At 38.1% G+C, this 19,590-nt stretch overlaps 1 protein-coding gene across 7 annotated transcripts in view; it reads right to left on the bottom strand.

The window, feature by feature from the left end:
• Positions 1–3,152: 3,152 nt before the first annotated feature.
• Positions 3,153–19,590, bottom strand: part of ATOSA (atos homolog A) — a 47,880-nt gene continuing 31,442 nt past the window's right edge. For 5 of the 7 annotated variants that reach the window (XM_062628224.1, XM_062628234.1, XM_062628254.1 and 2 more), the window contains 11 exons: positions 19,300–19,484; positions 18,213–18,415; positions 17,663–17,788; positions 15,548–17,396; positions 14,933–15,049; positions 13,910–13,989; positions 13,064–13,172; positions 12,087–12,245; positions 10,151–10,219; positions 9,103–9,302; positions 3,153–3,751 (listed from right to left, as the gene is read on the bottom strand). In XM_062628224.1, coding sequence (XP_062484208.1) covers positions 3,598–3,751; positions 9,103–9,302; positions 10,151–10,219; positions 12,087–12,245; positions 13,064–13,172; positions 13,910–13,989; positions 14,933–15,049; positions 15,548–17,396; positions 17,663–17,788; positions 18,213–18,415; positions 19,300–19,484 — 3,251 coding nt within the window. In that variant the 3' untranslated portion in view covers positions 3,153–3,597. The other 2 variants (XM_062628272.1, XM_062628244.1) reach the window with 2 other exon arrangements.

Genomic DNA, 19,590 nt, shown 5'->3' with positions numbered 1-19,590 from the left:
TTTTTTTCAATCTGGCATAATTGAGCTAGCTAGTGTAACAAACAGAGTATAACCTCAAGCTGGAATAAGGAAAGATCAGTTTAAGGGATACTTGAATCAGTTACTGGTTTTCTTATCTGGTGAATGTATTCAACTTGGATGAAAAATTAACCTTTAGGGTTTAGAGAACTGACTGAAGCAATCTCCAATTAACTAGTGGTCATCTATATAGGAACATGTAGAAAATTAGTACGTTTCTAGGAGATTGATAGTTTGGCCATATTTCTGAATTTAAATAGGAGTAAGGGAAGGACAGAATACAAGCTATATAATTAAGCTGTCTAATCATTACCAGAGAAATAACCTAAAATAAGCACCCAAAAAGAAACTGAGGAGCTAGATGTGAAATCACAATTAAGAACAAGGGTTTCACACAATCATATTTCCGTTAATGAAAGCAAACAGACCATGTGGAGAAGTGGGTGAAGGTGGCTGAAGTTCCAGATGCCTTCTGGCATTAATAAGGCTTCTGCCACTACTGCATGCAAATTAGATGAAACTTTAATACAGTGGCTGTAGGTTCTGTTGGAAATGGCTATCAATTGTTCAGACAGCATTGCTGTGTTTAGTAGGGTTTCACAAAGGGGCTTCCCAGGGCCAATAGTGCTCATCAGTTTCAACAGGAGCAAATTACATTCAGTAAGAGAAGCTACAAGAACACTAGAAAATAATTGCAATTCAGATTCAAACAGAAGATCAGGTCTTGGGTACTGAGAGAATGAAGTTCAATAGCATCACATCCAGGAAAGCTACTGTATTGGGAACAAGCAGGTAGGACACTTCTGTTATACTGGATTGCAAGACGAATGTAAGTTGACATCTTTGATACTAAAAAAACAAGTATAATAGGATGTATGAAGAGGACTTTAATCCATAAGACTTATCAACCAATCCTTCCAGTCTAATTGGCAGAGAGGCCCTGCTTGGGATGGTGTGTCTACTTGAGGCATTTCAAGACAGATTCAGGCCAGGAGAAAGCAAAGAGCTAGAAGGGTGAGATGTGCAGAATGTAAAAGGCAAAGCTGACTGAAGAGTCTGGGGTTGTCTTAGAAAAAGAAGACTGAGAAGGGAGATAAAAGAACTAAGTTGTTTTCTTTGTATATAGTGAAAAGGCCAAGTAGCATTTGACTTCAACTGCAGCAAGGCTTAGTTGGACATTATAAATAGCTTACTTCTGTAGTTTAACACTGGAAGAGATTACTTGAGTGTCCATCTATGGAGGCCCTCATAAACCACTCAAATGTTTATCAAGAATAATTCTATGTGGTATAACCTATTGAGGAGTAAAGGGAAGCAGCAAATGCCCTCTCAGAAATTAGCCTGTAGTCTAATTTCTTAACTTATCCATAGAAGGTCATGTGGAATTCAACTAATATTTTATTCATTCAGCATTTCTCCAGGTGTGTCCCTAATAGGAAGTGTTAACTCAGATCAAGCTATAAATGGAGAACGGTTTTGTTAAATCAAAGTTGTGCATGGATAATCTAAGGTCACTTTCATTCTGAATCCATACAGGAACTAAATGTACTTTGTTTAAGTCAATACAAATTTATTTCCTAGGCATGATTTGCAGTGACCACATAGTCAAAATCCACACTACTTCACTGCTCAAAATGAATCAATATATAACTCTTAAGGGAGAAAAGGCTTGAAGAAGTCCTTTAAAGTTATCAAGAGGACACAAACATACATTGCGTATTATCAGTGCAAAATATAAAAAGTTAATCTAGTACAGGTGAACTGCGACTTTTCATTAAAAGCGTGTCCTTTTCTCATCCTATTTTTTGTCAAGTATGCAAGCAGATGTGCACCATGACACAAAAAGTACTCTGAGGATAAATGCTGTTTGCTTATGACTCAATAGTAACTACAAAGAAACTAGGACACATTCTCATTACACTAGTCTAGTTCTGTATAAAGTATAGCTGCAGTTGTGTTTAACTCTTCTGCTACCAAAAGAAGCCTTTTCCCAGTTTCACAGGTAACACAAATGGCTAGAAAAGGCAAACAATCTCTTCATGTACAGTTTTCCCAGGTCTCTATAAAATAAATGCTAACTAACCTTTGAAAACCCAGTGTATCAGAGGGGAAAATACTGCGGAACTGGGGAACAGATGCAGTAATGCCCTTTTAGAGCAACAGGGATTTGAATATACAAGGTAGTCGATAAGTATCATCTGGAAAGTCTGGTCTCCCTTACTTTCCCTGGCAGACTTCCTGGAGATTTCACGATACACTGACTCCTCTCATCTAAGGGCACTGCTGAATATACAAGCTGCACATTCATTTCTTCTCCAGAGTCTTCATCAGATAAGTGTGTTAAAACTCCCAAGTATGAAGGTCACCTTTCATATTACCCACTGAAAACCTACAGCCGTGTAAAGAAGAATGTGTAAGTCAAGGTAAGATAGTTGAGATCTTCAGCAAACATTGCAAAGCTTCATTATTAAATATATACCTCAAATATAATCAAATGCTTCTAGCTTTATTTCTCTCAGTTACACAGTTTAACACTTAGCATAAACTGTTTCTCTGGCTGTATTTTGGTTTAGGAATACACATACATACTGTAAAAGATTTATATGCCCAATGTAGCATTTCTAGTAAAACTTCCTATGGCCACCTAGTGGCCTAAATAGAATTGACCTATTAAAAATATTTAGGATTACACGAAGATCCTCCTTATCTAAAAATAAAACAAAAAGTACAAGTTCCATAGCTTTTGCATATATTTAAGATATAAATACTAATTTGTTTGCACAGTACATCCTTTAACACAATCTGAGAAATCAAATGGGGGAGGAGCAGGAATTGTGTGTGAGAAAAACTAATAACAGAAAGCAAAATTAAAGTGGCCCTTAGGCAAAGGAAGAAATTGAGGGAGTAAAAATATGAATCAAACCAATGATCTGAATGCATGAGTAAGTAAAGAAACAGTCTGTGCTATGGTTGCAAGCGTTATTAAATCTGTATGTGAGGAAATAAAGGAAGAGGGTACCATCAAAGAGAAAAAAGAAAGCTAAATGCTTGCATAGTGTGAAATGTTATGGAAATTTACCGGTTGTCCCCATTTGCAATAACTTAAATGAATATCACTTAAAACATCACACAGATTAAAGACATCTGTATATATTTCAGATTTCAATATTAATGCCAAAAATACATAGTATGATTTTACATAGGATTTATGCTACATTAGAACACTGAAGACAAACATCACTTGAGTATTAAATGAAACATTAAATATTAAATAACTGAAAAATAAAAAGTGTAAACACTAAACTACCTTGGGAATTTGCTATTGCAACACATCCAATGAAGTGGTTTTAAAACAGTACAAAAAGATTAGATTTAAGTATATTTCCAGTCTACTTGGAATACACAAAGCTCATTGCAGAAACCTTTCAAAAACTGGTCCAGGATCACATAAGAACCTTCTCTCTCTTGAGCGCTATTTTCATTCCTTTACAGACTTAACTTTATACTGCCACCTCTACCAGCCTTCGCTCGTAAGGAGTAATCAACAGTAAAATGAATGCTTCAGTTTGCCATTGTTTGCTAGCATCTTGGTGAAAACTGAGGATTTGTTGGAGATTCAGTGTAAGATTTGAGTTCATATGCAGCGCCGCTATCAACTTCCATGGATTTCCGAGAGAATAGGAGCCTTACATCTCTGTGGAGGTAGATCTTTCCAGATTTAGAACTCTGGAACCTGAAAAGATACAAATATCTGTATTATCTAAACCAAAAGTTTCATCTTTAAATATGGTTGAATAAAATGTATTCCTTTAAGAGATTAAGGCAAAAAAAAACAACATTTGAACACACACAAAGTCAAGTTAAAATGAAAGAACAAAGAATAACCTAATGTTTTTGATCTGCTTTGTTTCCTTCAGCATTGACATGTTCTGTTCCTAATCACCAACGTGGTGCACAGCTCTGAAAGTGGCATGGAATATTTGAAGTTCACACTGCAATTTTGTGCATTGAATATTAAAGCTCTCAGCAATCTAGAAAGGCAAGAAGTGCTCTTCAATGAGCACTCCTAAAAATGCCCAGAGGGTGGCCTAAGCACACAGAAAAGGGAAAGTTCAGCTATCAACAAAGACATATATACATATTATGTATATATATATCTCACTTGTTAGCTACTATACAGACTTCATTACTCTCTTTATGCAAGTTTACTACTGCTTTATAGCACATGCCAAACTGAAGTCCAACTCAAGAAGCAGTAGGTAGAGGGATCTTTGCAGGCAGACAGGAAAGGTTTTAGCGTGGAGCTATTTCAAAGGGACTACAGTTCACTGGCCTAATCACCAAAGTAAACAGCAGCCAGTTCCTGCGCCCATTTATCCTTTATGCTGTAACAGCCTAATTCAGGTCCTCCAAACCTGCCAGGAATGTGCCACTTCCACTTTCCCTGAGATTTAACAAATATATATATAGAGGAGAGATCTGCATTTCAGAGAACTGTATTCTATAGTCTTTATCTGGCAGAACTCCCTAATTTCCTTCCCTCAGCCAGGAAAAGCAGGAGAGCCTAAGGAGCATTTCTTATGGCAGCTGATGTTATCTCCATGCCACAGTAAGGGGAAAAAAAAAAGCTATTGCTACTGTAACAGAAATAGAAACAGAAAAGCTACTGCTATTCTAATGACCAAACGATACCATTACAAAAGCTGAGAGCAGTGCACACTGTATTATCCCATGTATTACAATTAGCACAGATCTTTAATAAGCATTTACTCATTGACCACTCTGAAGCAAAAGTAGTACCTCTTCAATTAAACCTAGCCATAATCAGGCTGAAATTGTGACAGGGAAGAAAGAGACAGCTACAGAAGACATGTCAAGGTTTCATCGTCTGGGGCAGCCAGGTTGTAGAAATGGATTCTGTGCCCCCATTTCATTCAGGCAAGTGATGTAAAACAGCCTGTAGTCATCCCCACAGCCAGACAAAGGAAAATCCTGCTCTCCTAGATACAGCTGTCAATGACATTAAACGTGGTGGGGTCCAGCAGAATGTTCCTACTGGCTCCCACAGAGCTCCCATCCATCACTATTTATTTGCTTGGTGCTGTCAGTGTGAAAGCCCTTTACCCGATAGGCAAAGGAGAGAGGATTCTGTCTTAAGACAAGACTCTGGAGGAGAGCACAAGAAGGAAGACTGAAAGAGGCGAGAGACAAACTGAACATATTAATTCAGTTAATTCAGCATGTAGGTCTTCAGACAATTTAAAATGAAAAGTAAAATATTGAAAGAACTTTTGCAGCAAAACTGTGATTGAAATTAATTCATCCAGAACAGACAGATCTAGTTATCAGAGCACCATCATAAAGTAGAGCTCAATTCCCATTTTACACATGGATCTATCGGAAAATAATTAGCAAGGTCTATTTTTAAACTTCTCAAGCTTACTATTTTCTATTAGTGCAAATTCTGCAAGACTCCCTTTGCCCAGAAAATACCACTTCCCTGTAACTTGGCTTTTCTGAGCATGACATTTCACAAGGACTGAGGATGATTCTATGATTCTATGAGTGGAGACAGAATTCAGAGGATTCTTCTCATCTCTGCTTCCATCACCTTTTTTCTTTGAGAAATGTTCATCATAGTAATTGGGATTTAGAAACAGTGCTTTTCATACATGCGAATACATTGGAATAATCAAGAGACAACCATTACACACACCACCCGTGAGGGGTGGTAATGGAGTGGCCAGCATGGGACTGGCTCAGGAGCTGTGGCAGCTTCAGTAGTGTTGTGTAGAGGAATCAAGAAAAACACAAAGGTCTCTGACAGATGGTGTCCTAGGAACAGTTACAATAGACAAATACAGGAAGGCTTAAACACACAAATATCAGATGAGCGAGAAAGTCTGACAGAGGAAACAAAGTGACAAACATTACTGAAGAAATAACAAATACAAGCATAAATCCATTCCAATATATTTTATATGCCATCAAAATTCACGAAGAACAGAATAAGCCTCAGAAACAGGATATAGCAGGATGAGCACAAAAACATAGGTAGCAAGACATGTTTTGCAAGCGGAAAAGACTATACAACACCATCTGTAAAATATCTAAGTAAACTGATTGGGACAAGGATACAAATGTCAAGATCATGAAAAAAGCCAAGAGATCAGAAAGATCAGAGCCCAACCAGTACATCAGTAATAGCAGCCATCTTCAGCTTCCACCAGTAAATTTATCATATGCCACATGAGAAAATCTTTTTAAAGTTATAACACCTTGAGGAATCACTACTTTTAACAACCAGTTTCAAGCTTACCCTCCACCTAGCTTTCAGTAACAACCCCTGTTTAGCTGTTAGGCAACAACAACGATGCTCCATGCAATTAAAAGAGGCAATGTCAGTAACTAAAGCTGTTGACCAAGCTTTAAATACTTGAAAAATGCTGAGCTCTGGGCAGGTTAACTGTTTAATTGTCTTTTATAGGGATGCCAGAATGTGACCTAGAAACCTAGATGGTCATCACCTTCATAGGCAGAAATGAGGCATGAGCAGAGCTGGACTCGCAACTCTTAGTAGATAAATTACAATGCAAAAATCATTGCTTCACATGCAACAAAAAATTGATCCCCAAAACATCTCCAAGAAATGACTTAAACTCCAGATGCAACTCTTGATTTTCTTAATAGTGAATGAAGCTCAGCTGTCCTTTCAGGCTCTATTTTATATCTCAATACTGTAGCTGTGGGTATAAATACAGTCTAATGGCATATTGAACAGTATCTCAAACATACAAAGCTGCATGCAGAAGCTGCGTACACAATAAATCTGACATTTTAAAGAGTGTTATAGAAAATCTGGCTGCCAATGTTAAGTTCCAGACCTGTGCAAGCATTTCTGCTGCATTACCACTTGAAAAGAAGCTTTCATAATGCAAGTGCTGACAACTGTGATTAAGGCCTCGCAAGCAGATGCGACCACAATGCAGCTTACTGGTGGTGACTTCATTTGTTTTTTTTTAAATGAAGTTTCAACATGTAAGCTTAAGATGCTTGTTTTCAACAACTGCTGCAGCTAAAACTGAAAGGCTTTTCTAAGCCAACTTGAATAACAGAAAAAAACTCAATAGTTTAATTTTTTTAGGTTTGTATATAAGTTTTCAGTAAAACAGCTTTGAGGAAACATTGCTGCTTTTTAAAATGAAGTTTGAAAACCAACTTACGTAGAAATTAGTATACTAAGACTTTTTAAACTCTCCTTATTAAAATCCATCTTTAGTAAAGAAGGCTACTAAATTGACAACTGAGACTTGTAAAATCTGAAGTACTCTTTAATAAATCACAAGATAGATCAACATAAACCCCCATAATATTTCAAGGAGTTTTGTAGTTCTCCAGTTGTGAGAAAGGACCCACTGTTTGGGTTCATCTCTGAAGCAAAGAACTTCTGGCACACTCTGCAGGTGCTTACTTTCCCAACTAAGCAGCTAAACATTTTTTTTCAGACAGAAATGGATGCATTTCAAATTACCTATTATAAATCCATGAGTTGATCCCTCTTACATGCCCGAAAGCTGAGCTAAATGGTACAGGTATTTCAAAACTGGAAGAATCAAAATAGCATTTCTGCTTCTCAGTAGGTATCAGAAATAGGAAGCTCATGAAAGAAGATTTCTAGCTATAAAAGCCAACAGAGAGGAACCCAGGTTTGACCTCAAATAGAATTATTGAGCCAGTCTACAACAAATTTACAAACCTAAAGCAGAAATGTAAAGGGGACACAAGTCTACAATTCTCCATGCCTGTAGGCCAGACTTGGTTGGCCACAGACTTTTTCCCACCTCTGCAGCTGATGCTTGTCCCCAGTTCCTCTGCATCAGTTAGCTCAACATACAAGTGAATGGGGCCTTTATTTGGCCTACACATTCTTTTTCAGAATTTAGCCCAGAACCACATTCTCAAGTTAGATATGGCAAGTTAGTGCAGCCCAAAAGGGTGAATTTCAATCCAGGCTAAAATTCAGAATGAAAACACAGTTCAGCAGCCTCAGCAGGATGCTATTTTCATGCTCCAGTAAACCAACGCATTTTTTTATGACTTTCAACTTCCATTTAATGGGAAAGCTTGGCCTGGAATCACTGCCCTAAACAAAGTTGTGTTTCAGAAGTCTGCTGGGTAGAAATCAGCACCACTAAATAGGGAAAATAGTATGTATCAGAATTAATTCTACAACAAGTTAAAGAGAAGAGTATGAGAGATTTGATTTTGTTTTGCTTGCTCACCCCAGAATGTCAGCTGCCATTGTTTTTATCCAAGTGCTGCAATGAAAGCAGTGGGCCTGCACATATGTGGTTTGTTTTCCACAATGCAGGCAAAAGTCTGCACACTGGAGAAGGACAGAGTATATCCACCATTCCTCCTTTGTTCCAAACTACAGTCTCCAGAACCTCCTGAGAGCAGCAGCACAGTATCTGGTTTCAGGCAGTGCTTTGTAAATCATTTAAGGAAGATTGTGTGAATATTTTATAAAGTGAAAGGCATTATCAGCAGTTTTGCATCATGGAACAGGCATTTACATTTTTTACCATTAACCTCTGTATTTTTAGGAGTAACTCAGAATGCTTTTCATATTACAAGCTATTCTGGTCAAGAGGCATGCATGTGGGACACTGGGCACCTTCTCTACATTGATCCTTAGTTTTGGCTTTTCCCCATGTAAAATCCACACTTGCTATTTCCTGTAACCTCAAAAAAAGTACGTTGATCCAGCCAGAACTAGATCTCTCTTACTATTAAGCTTTACAAGGCTCTACAAAATACTTCAATGCCAAAAAAGAGCTTTATATTTTAACTTCGTTTCTCCCAAGCAGAGTCCAAATTATTTATTAGCTCTTCTTTCGCTGCTGTCTAGCTTCAGGACCAAAGTTAAAGGCATTCTTTTTGTAAATCAGTCTGTATACAGAAAGGTTGGCTGGGAAGGAAATCATGAGATAAATGTTGTGAGGTACTTGGGGTTTTTGTGGCTTTGTTTGTCTGGGTTCTTTTGATTTTGGGGACTTTTTTTATTAACTCTGAGGGGCTTACCTCAGATGTATGAGGTAGCGTAGTAGCCTTTCTTCAGTCTGTTGACTGTTTTCTTTATTGACAGTTCTCTTGACTTCTCGTCTCACAGGAACAGAGAAAGTTCTTTGCCGTAGGAATGTTTGATGATTGGCTGGCATTTCTCTCAAGTCATAGACCACCACAAACATCTTCACCACAGTTTTGTTAGGGTTAAATAAGGTCTGAAAAGACAAATGGTTCAATGCAATGCTCTTTAGAGATGGCAAATTAATAAAACATAAATGAACAAACAAACAACAAAACCCAAACAAACTCCACCTGCCAAAATAGTCACCATCCTCTATGCACTTTGTTCTGGTGCCATATAGAAACGTTTATGTAAAAACATTGTGCAGTCTTTCTGGTTTTCAACACCTCAGCTACTAGCAATTCCCACTTTTAAATATAATACTGAATACAACCTCATCTGAATGAAACATCAGTGTATGAATACTGTTTTGCTAATCTGTATCCCTCCCCGTTTACTTTTCCAGTCAGCTTTTTGTCTACGCTATTTTCTACACACAATATGCTCACAGGAAGCACAGTGGTGGGTTCTGCTTTTAATCCTGAAATGTGTTACCCTGGATTGGGTTCTTAAAAGAAAGAGGCAGATCTTCAGTTTTAAGCAATGACTGTGATTTACTCTCTAACTTTATTACCAAAAAAAAAATAAATTGGTGGTGTTAAAATGTTACAAAATTTAGATACAACTGAGTATTTAATCTTAATCCCTTTAGAAGGATTTCAGAATTTGGACTGTGGCCTAATTGCTTCTGTGTTACATGTTCAAAGCCACAGTGTCCCCAACTATTCTTAATCTTCAGTGACTGATTTTAAGTCTCTTCACAGCACAGATGGGTTCAAAGGTTGGGAATCTTCTTATTTCTGCTTTTGAATAACTGCAGTACCTACAGAGACGTACCATTTCCACTGCTAGTTTTGTGCTCATCTCCAGTAACCCCATCTCCTCTGCATGACTTCCTTGATATTAGTGGTTTCAAGGCACCCCTATCTGCTGAATACGTACCACTTGTATTGTTCCTGAAGGCGGTACCCGATAACCCCTTTTACCAAGGGACTCTAAAGTAATTACACCCTAGGAAAAAAATAATAATAAAGGACACGCATTTAATTCACAGGGAGAGATGTAAACAAATCAAAACATTCTATTCATATAATTGCATTCATTAAAAACAAAAGAAACCCAAAAACTAGTAATGCATAAAAACTAAAATACAGAGAAGGCAATGAAATTAAGATGCAGCTAAAAATCAACAGTAGGGGCCTTACAGATACTTTGGCAGATCATTAGAAGCTGTGCAATAAGTGGTATATTCTTATCTTGTAAAGATCCAAGTTGCTGCATTTCCAAACTAGCAGTCAGGGAGCTAGGGCAAAATAGAGCTGTCTTTAAAACATGGCTCCTAAGTTAAAATGGAAACTTTGTCTCCTCCTTTCCATTTTTATATCACCTACAATTGCACCAATATACCCCATATCTCAAAGAACTTATTTCTGCTTTTCAAAGGCAGCAGATGCACTTAATCTTCCATTCTAATCCAAACTTTAGCAATGATGACATCTGCTTTTGTACCAGCTGTGAACTACAGAGCATCCGAGTGCGCTGGAACACTGCTGAGGCCACCCTTAGGGTACTGCCCTAGAGCACAGGTTTGATTGACCTGCAGTGCACAGCTGTTGGCCCCCACTGCACTGGACTTAAATCCCCAGAACCCTCAAACAACAACAAAAAAGACCCCAGAGGAGAGAAACTAGCTATAAAAACATGAACAATGTTTCTGATGATGGAGGCACTATACAAACGTTGTATTAATCCTGGGAGACTCAGCCATAATAACATGTTCAGAGCATGTGGAAAAGCCTGAAACAATGAAACTCAGCTAGGAAAATAAGCAATGCTACTTTAACCATTTGAGGAACATCAGAATCCCTTCACCTCCTGGAAAATCACGTGAAATAATCTAGAAAAATGAAAGCAAAACAATAGATACTTCTTTGCAGTGGTTAAGAGAAGATATATAAAAGTTTACTCAAACTTAATTTGTAAAGCCATTTCATTTTCTGAAGGTTGTTTTCATTGTTCTGACCTTCTGCCAGAAACAGAAGGTGAGAAATATGTTAAGTGCCATTAATTTACAATCTCAATATCGGGATAATCAGATGTTCATTGCTTTACTTACTTACTTAAATGGACTAAACCTCTAAAAATTAGTAACACTGAGGTTCCTTAACAGGTATTCAGAACAAATCTAGCTGCCTAATTCAATGTTATGATACAAGACATCCCTTGATTCTTACAAGGAAGCATGCTTTTTACAAGGAAGAATGCTTTTTACAAGGAAGCACTTTTAGACATCCAAAATCCATGCTGTCATTGTAGAAACATGGAATTAGCACACAAATACTGAGAACATAAATACTGTGTTGGTGTGAACATCAGCAAACCATACAGCTTGTGAGAGTGCCACGTGTCACAGTAGCTGAGACATTATTTGCTTTAAAAGAAAGGGCTGAAAAACTTCTGTACCTAAAGTCTCCATCAGCAAATATACCTTGGCCTGCACCTAAGCCACTCTGGGAGTGGTTAGTTGCCCAGGACAGCTGCTTGTTGGGACAACAAAATGTATCCCATTAAGTCCAGCTATTGCCTCACCGCCTATTTTAAGATAGGTGAATAAAGAGAGATGGTGGGGGTTGACCCCTCCAATGTGGAGGGAGACAAATATGTCCAATATCCCAGGGTGAGAGCAGTTGGATGGTGCAGCAGAGCAATGGGAGGAAAAGCACTAGCTAGGGAAAGGAAAAGGGACAGAACTCCATCATAAGCAGCTGAAAACAACAGATCCCTTCAAACCCACTTGCTGAACATCTACTCACGGAGCTCTTGTCCTTCATCTGCACCTATCAGAATTTATGTAAAGCAAATCCAATCACACACTTACCATGTAAGGAGAGGGCGCATTATCATCTGAAACGCTGTAGAATGACACTTCAACTGGCAGAGTCATGTGTGTTGGACAAAAGACTCCACTTGCTCCTACTTCTGCTGTGAAACCCTCCACGACGCCAAGTGGGTCTAAGCGAAAATTCAGGACAGATTCCTGAAAAACAAAACACACAGAGCTCACGTTGGAAACACCTCAGAATATAGCAGCAAACCAGGGAACAGGTTTATATAAAATCTTGGGTCTGTTCTAAGGTGACCTGCCAGAAATCAACACTGAGGCAAGAATTATGATAAACAGCAGAACTTTCAGCAAGATGATATGGGTTTAAGAGAAAGCACCATCCACATCCAGTCTTCACCCTACTGAAACCGGTGCAAAAGCCAGAGAATTTTATTGCAGCAGGATCTAGGCACAATTTTCCTTGACACATAATAGCTGGGAGGGCAGGGGAATCTAGAATCTGTAACTTTTCTCAATATACTCACTCTGTATTTCACAGAGTATGATACAACCCATTAATACACTTGCTATCAGTTGTTGGTATTTGATACACTACACAAAGTGAAGAGCTGGAGGCTACACTTTAAATACATTCTGTTTACTACACTGATCCAATACAGCTTTTGTGATCAAGTAGTCATTAAAACTGAAAATGTAAATCTTTTTTTCTAGGTATATACATGGACAATTACAGATTATTAAACCTTATTTAAGTCAACAAAACACCTCCTCACTTGACCACAGTGGGAAATAAAAGTTAAGCGATGCGTTGTGTCTGAATCTCTGAAATAGAAGATGTCTGGGGCATGAAATATGTGCCCTTACAGCTGGAAATTAAAACAAATTTTATTCAATTTAATTATAAACTTTTACATTGTAATCAGGCTGGAATTATTCACAGTCAAGTACTTTTCAAAGCAGTACAGAAGAATAATAACAATACCACAAGAATTCCAGAGAATATGCAATACCTCAAAGTTTCCCAGAAGGCTAAGACTTGTTACTGGTGGAGCACTAGAACTTAGGAATGGTTTCCCATGGCTCTCTGGATCCCTGTCTCTGTTTATACATTGTTGTGGGCTATTAAAAAAAAAAAAAAAGAATAAATATAAAGGATAAAAGCATTGGCTTTTGTCTTCTGGGTACAAAGAGCTCTAGAAAGGATCATTTACTTACTGCATTACAAAATATTGTCCTAAAGAAGTAACAGTTGAACATTGCCTGGTAATACTTTAGCAAAACATGTTTGAAGTGACTGAAAAAATACAGTCACAAGTTTTACATTACAGGGGTTGAAGACAACAAAAATGTAGATTGTTCATTAACTCCATTAAATAGGAACTAAAGTATCAGATTGTTCTCTCTTGCATGCAGGTATTTTTGTCTTGTATCCTGATGTTTCTAACATCAAAATACCATACTATAAGCTGTTTATGTTAACTATATTAATGTACAAAAGGCCACAGTCAGTTCCTTTTATAAGGTAAAATGTTTAACCCATTCAACACCAAGAACAAAACAGACACATACATAACACTGACTTGAAGAAGAATCAACAATTACTGTATTTTGTTTGAAAATTCAAGTGTATATGACAGCATGCCTCCCCCAGGACAGAGGTCATCCTGGCAGCAGCTCTCATACCATGTTTATGCCCCAGAACTGTGCTAACCTGGAACCCTGTAGCAACTCAGCTGCCAAGCCTTAAGGATTCTTTTTGAAAGGCCCCCATTTTCTGTCTTTGCTAACACGATTTGTGGTTGCATATGGATATGTCTCCCCAAAAAATGTTAATGTTGCTTGTAAATAAAACACACCTTCTTGCAGACAGACATTTCAACTGCAGCAGTGATGAATCCAGATCAAAGCACCCAGACTGTGTTTTCCTTTGAGGAACCTCAAAAGGGAAAGAACATGCTAATTTGAAAACTGTACCGCTAGCAAGGGCAATTTTGCCAAGTAAGCACAAGTTTCCCAACAATTTTCATGACATTACAAAACTATGAACACAGAGCAGAAGTAAGTCATTCCTATGCATTCTGAACCTAGTGAAGAAAATCCCAGAATTATTGATGACAAGACTGTAAATTCTGGTTTTAAAAGTATTTGAATAAAGACTCATTCAAGAGGCTGATGCCTTTTTAGAACGGTACAGAACATTACTATTAAACAGGCTGTAACAATTTCCATCCAAGTTCCCTGAAAATATGACAGCTTTCACAAGCACTGAAGAATAAAACATATCCGGCATTGATTACAAAACATCACTACTTCAGAAGTTTTAATTGAGATTCCCTTTTTCTTTAAAGACTCTCAACAACCTACCAAGAGCTGTAACACTTTCCCAATGTCCTCCTGTCTTATCACAGCAGCTTTGTATCACTGAGTCATTCAATGACATCTCTGATTGCTGAAGAATATACAGTACAAACTGTTCACAGAAACAAAAGCTTTGGAACAATAGGCAATCAGGTATTAATAACTCACACAAAAACTCTTAAATGACAAAATATGTTAGCTTACACTAATTTGCAAAATGCTTTCTTCTGTGCTCTAAAATAACACCAAAGCTTTTTTTTTCCATAGAATTTTCTAATGTCACCCTTTGTTAATCTTGATAGGATCTCAACAACTACCTGCTTAATATTCTCTTTTCCAGAATTATTGTTCAACTTCATGTGAGTGTTAACTCTCAAATTTCCACTTGCAAGAGCATTCATTCTGACACTGAAAGTAAACACACGCACTTCACCTAGGTAATAGGTCCATTTTTCTACCATACAGAGATACTAAAAGAACAAAATACCTCCTTTCTCAGCATAACTCCAACAATAACTTACAGGACTTGAAAGCAGAGGCAATCCAGTTCTGGGATGAAAAGCCTTGGTTGACGTTCCATCCAAGGATCGAAAATTATGTTTCCGCCATGTATTTGCGTGTTTTGAAGACTGTGCTTTCTGTCAGCAAAACAAATTTACCCAAGATCAATGGGATATTTCAATGGCCTAGCATGGCAATACTTTCCTTGCTGTGATGGAGAGGACTTCTGAACCAGGTGGATCTGCATCACACCAGCATATTATGAAATACTTAGTATAAATATGCCTTGACTCAATCTACAGTCACAGAGACTGGTCACTAAAGATCACATACTCTGAGACACTGGTGTACTTATAAAAAGACCGGATGCTTAACTGCCTGATTGTCGTTCATAAGGCTATCACCATAAGCAGAATAACATAATGTTCTCCTCAATGTTAAATTTGTAATTAAGAAGGTATGGGGAAGGCACTACCAGCCAAACATTACTTCAGACCAAACCAGCAATAACAACATGCTGCTTTCCACGAAGTCAGACTTAAATCCATGTTCATATTGGTCCTTAGCAGATATGGGGTATAAGCTATGTGACTAAGAGCAGCTATATGAATTGTTTTTTTCCTCTGTGTATTTACCTGTACATCTGGGTTCTTCAGCCGCTCACACTTAACTACACTGTCTTCTGTAGGTTTCTTCTGAGAAGTGCTTTGTAAATCGACACCTATTGGGTCTTCATTCTCATCATGTGCAGTTTTAGTTTTATCTTGTTTGGTTTTGTTTTTGAAACTGTCATGGTCTTTATTTAAATAATTCTCAATACTAATAAGCTGAGTGTTTTGCTCATAAATAATTGGTTTTTTTGAGTCTTTATCTAAACACTTGAGCTCATTTTTGTGCAAAGAGTCAGAAACCTGCATCACAGTTGCCTTTTTTGTACCTTCAAGTACTCGGCATTTATCTATCTGTAAATTGTTAAAAGAACTGTCCGTGCTGTTGTTCTCATTAATAACTGTTCTTTCTTTAAGTTTATTTGTGCAAATCTGTTCATCAATGCTGCTGAAATTTGAACACTGTTTAATTCTGTTGGTTATCTGGTCTTTCTGTGCACAACCAGAATGTTTCATTTCTGATTTATCTGGCAATTCAGATTTATTTTCTTTAATACATGATGATGATGATGTGTGAATATTAGTAAATGCATGAGAAGTTTTATTGGAAGTCTGATGAAATGCATTGCGGACAGCTTCACTGGGTTTTGATAAAACTAATTTTCTTCTTGCTTGGAGTTTCAGAGAAGGCTTCGATTCTCCATCAAACCTAGAAGGACTGATAGGAGTATCAGGTGTCTTAGTCCTTGATTTACTGCTGTCTTCTAACGAATTAAAATCAGATTTAGCAAAAGAAACAGAAGAGGGTTCCTTGCCTTTCTTCAGCAAATTTTCATCTTCATATGTACTTCGGAAAATCTTTGAAGTAACTGGGCTAGTCTCATGTCCTTTTAAAGGATGTCCAGTAACATGAGAAGTAGCCGGATCACAATGAATCAAGTGTTGGGCAATCCTTGCTATCACTTCCTGCCGCTCCTGGAGCAGAGAATCGATCAGGGGATTGCCCTCTCCTGCCAACTGACGGCCACAATGGTTCACTGGAACACGGGAATCCAGCAATGTGATCTCTGGTATTGCTCTAGTTTTCCCTTCACTGCCATCTTGCATCGCATTGTCTAAGCTGGAAACAGAGGAGGTCTCCTTGCCTTTCCTTGGCAAGTTTTCATCTTCATAAGTACTCCGAAAAGCTTTCGGTGTAGCCAAGCTGTTTTCATGTATGTTGAACGGACGTCCAGTAACAACTGGTGAAGTAGCTGGATCACAGTGAATCAAGTGCTGAGCAATCCGTGCGATGACTTCTTGTCGCTCTTGAAGTAAAGAGCCTATCAAAGGATTGGTTTCTCCTGCGGGCTGATGAGAGCAATGACTATTCGAAACACGAGAATCAGCAAGGGAAAAGGATTTAAAAGTTCTGACAGGTGCTTCATGAGATTGTGTCTTACTGTCTGCTGTAGCGTTATAGCACTGAACTTTAGACTGCGATGCCCCAAAGTCAGATCCAAGTCCAGTAGATGGATAAAGTTTTAAATTTCTGAGAGATGTGGTAAATTCAGGTGCCCTTTTTCCATTAAGTTGTCCTTCAGGTGTCACTGTCCACGTCTGTTTCCCACAGAAGCGCTGTGGACTGGAGGTACTGCATTGCTGTGCCACAATGGAATCACTGTGCTGATGTAACTTACGCTCTTGCATTCTCTTTTCATAAAAGCTAAGGTTGGTGTGAATACTACAGGTCAGTACTGGGTAGTTCGATTGTCTGGGCAAGGACTGGACACTGACTCTCAAGGCCACGTTGTGAGAAACGTTTGGAACAGGAAAGACATGCTCAGTTGGTGTCTGGGAAAACTTCCATTGCAAGTCCACATCTGCAGCGCTCACCCTGAAACAATACAGAAAGGCATTTACAGAATTATCTAAATGAAGAGTCTTTAATTATCTACTTCATAACACAAATTTCTAAATAAAAGCAGCAATTGCTGTACTTTGCTAAGTGTATAAATCCTATACAACCACCAAAGAACTGGGACAACAGCGTGGCACCTTCTGAAAGCAAACAGGAAAACTAGAGGGAAGGATGGTTTTAAGACAAGTTGCAACAATCTGCAAACAGCAAACGAGTAGTATTTTTTTCCATCCCAGACATACCTGTACAGAATGTTTCGGGGAACAGCACCATGTGAAACGCTCAGCCACGCGCTTAGCTGAGAGAAGAACACAAAAGAGCGAACAGCCAATAAAAGGGTCTTCTCTTCAATAAATCGATCTCCACTCCTAAAATGGAGTAAAAGAAACACATGGATGCTGGCAAGAATATACACTATTAGAACAAGAACATTTTCAAAGCTTCATTCTGACAATAAAACACAGCTGAAACAAACAAAACAATGAAACATTGAAGATTACAGAACATGATTTGGTTTTATCCACAAAGTAATTCATACAATTTAACATAACAAGTCATGTACAAAAATCTTCAGCTAGGAGCATTTCATAATCTGTGTTGCAGAGTGTGCACTGCAGAACGTATGAGTACAGGATGACTATGATTAAAAGATGTTCAGATTTCATTGGTAAATAGTGGTTTTCTTAGGGCAGTCCTCATGGCTATGGACCAGTTCAAAACCACTCATAACTTTAAGGCCTTTAATATGACAAGATTCTTGCAACTGTCAGCTAATCCTCATATTCAACTTACTGTCGAGGAACTGGCTCCAAAATCCACCTTTCTAATAGCAATGCATCTTGTTTGATTGCAGGGTCATTTAAATCATTCCCCTCAGTGGTGGGCCCTTCATCGCTATAGCAACAGTCTGGAAGTAGCATCACTTCTACCATGATTGGAATATTGTTCTTCCACAATAGCATAACCTCAGATCTGGTTCGCCTGGCTTGACGACACTGAAGGAAAGAAGAAATGTCAATGCATGCAAGCCATAAAAATATTAGCCAGATTTAACTGTACTTAAAAACATGTTCCAAAGTACTGGCAAAGGCTAAGGGTGGAATTCTGTAAACCAGGTTTTACTAATCAGAGATAAGATTCCAGAGCTATTAAATGAAAAATTATTAACAAATCCTTTTATGGTTGCCATTTGAGCAACTTCTGTAGACAATTATGTTAAAAAGAGCACATAAAACCACATTTCCCCAATAACTGTACTTTGCTACCTTGTACTTGTCTCTCCACAAGTCATCCTCTTGGATGGACACACTCAAGAAGTATCTTTATAAGTTCTGTGTCTTGGAGCAGGCTAACTTCTACATGAATAATAGCTTAAATTCTCACAGTACTTAGGAGCTTTTACTTGAAATGGGGTGCTCCAACCTTACTCCCCAACAGAGTAGCTACATTTGTTGTGTTCATGGTTTTGGGTCACTAACTTTTCAATAATACCTGAAAAAGCAAGAAGTTAGGCAAGTCAGCCTATATTTTCTCAAAAAAAAAACAAAACGAAACAAAAAAAAAAATCAAAACCAAACAGACCAAGAATGCTAAGAATAGCACTCACCATTTGCATAATAAAGACTCGAAAATGTACTGCATTGAAGTAGTCATGCAGAATTTCATGTTCAAGGATAAAAGGCTTAATGATCTCTCATTTTAAGGACAGCTCTATTATTAGTATGATACTGAATTACATAGTCATTTAAATGTGGGATTGACAGAAAGCAATTGTTACTCGTGCTAAACTGTGACTCTACCATGGGGTTCTCAGCTGACTTCAATCAGGGTAGCAAGGATGCCCACCATGACACTTAAAATGAAACAAGTACCATCATACCTGAGCAAGTTTGTCGCTGCATTCATGCTTAGTTGTTGGCAGCTGACCTGATTGTGCCGGCGGGCAATGAAAGCCCTCTGTTCTGCCTTTGATCGAGTACTCGGGTGTTCGACCTTCAGTGATCAGCAAGGCCAAGGAGACCAGGAACTCCTCAGCTTCATACTCAAAGTATTCATCCAAAGTATCTGTCAGTTCAAAAAGACAAAGAAATGATATCTGGTGTATACTAAGCTTTCAGTTGTTGGCTTAGCCCACAGTTTTGTTTCAATTTACATTTAAAACGAGAGCTAT

The sequence above is a fragment of the Pezoporus occidentalis genome, unplaced genomic scaffold, assembly GCF_034315485.1.
Source record: "Pezoporus occidentalis ecotype Australia unplaced genomic scaffold, CSIRO_AGI_Poc_V1 ctg11, whole genome shotgun sequence".
NCBI classification, from domain to species: Eukaryota; Metazoa; Chordata; class Aves; order Psittaciformes; family Psittacidae; genus Pezoporus; species Pezoporus occidentalis.
This window is presented reverse-complemented; position numbering and strand designations above follow the sequence as displayed.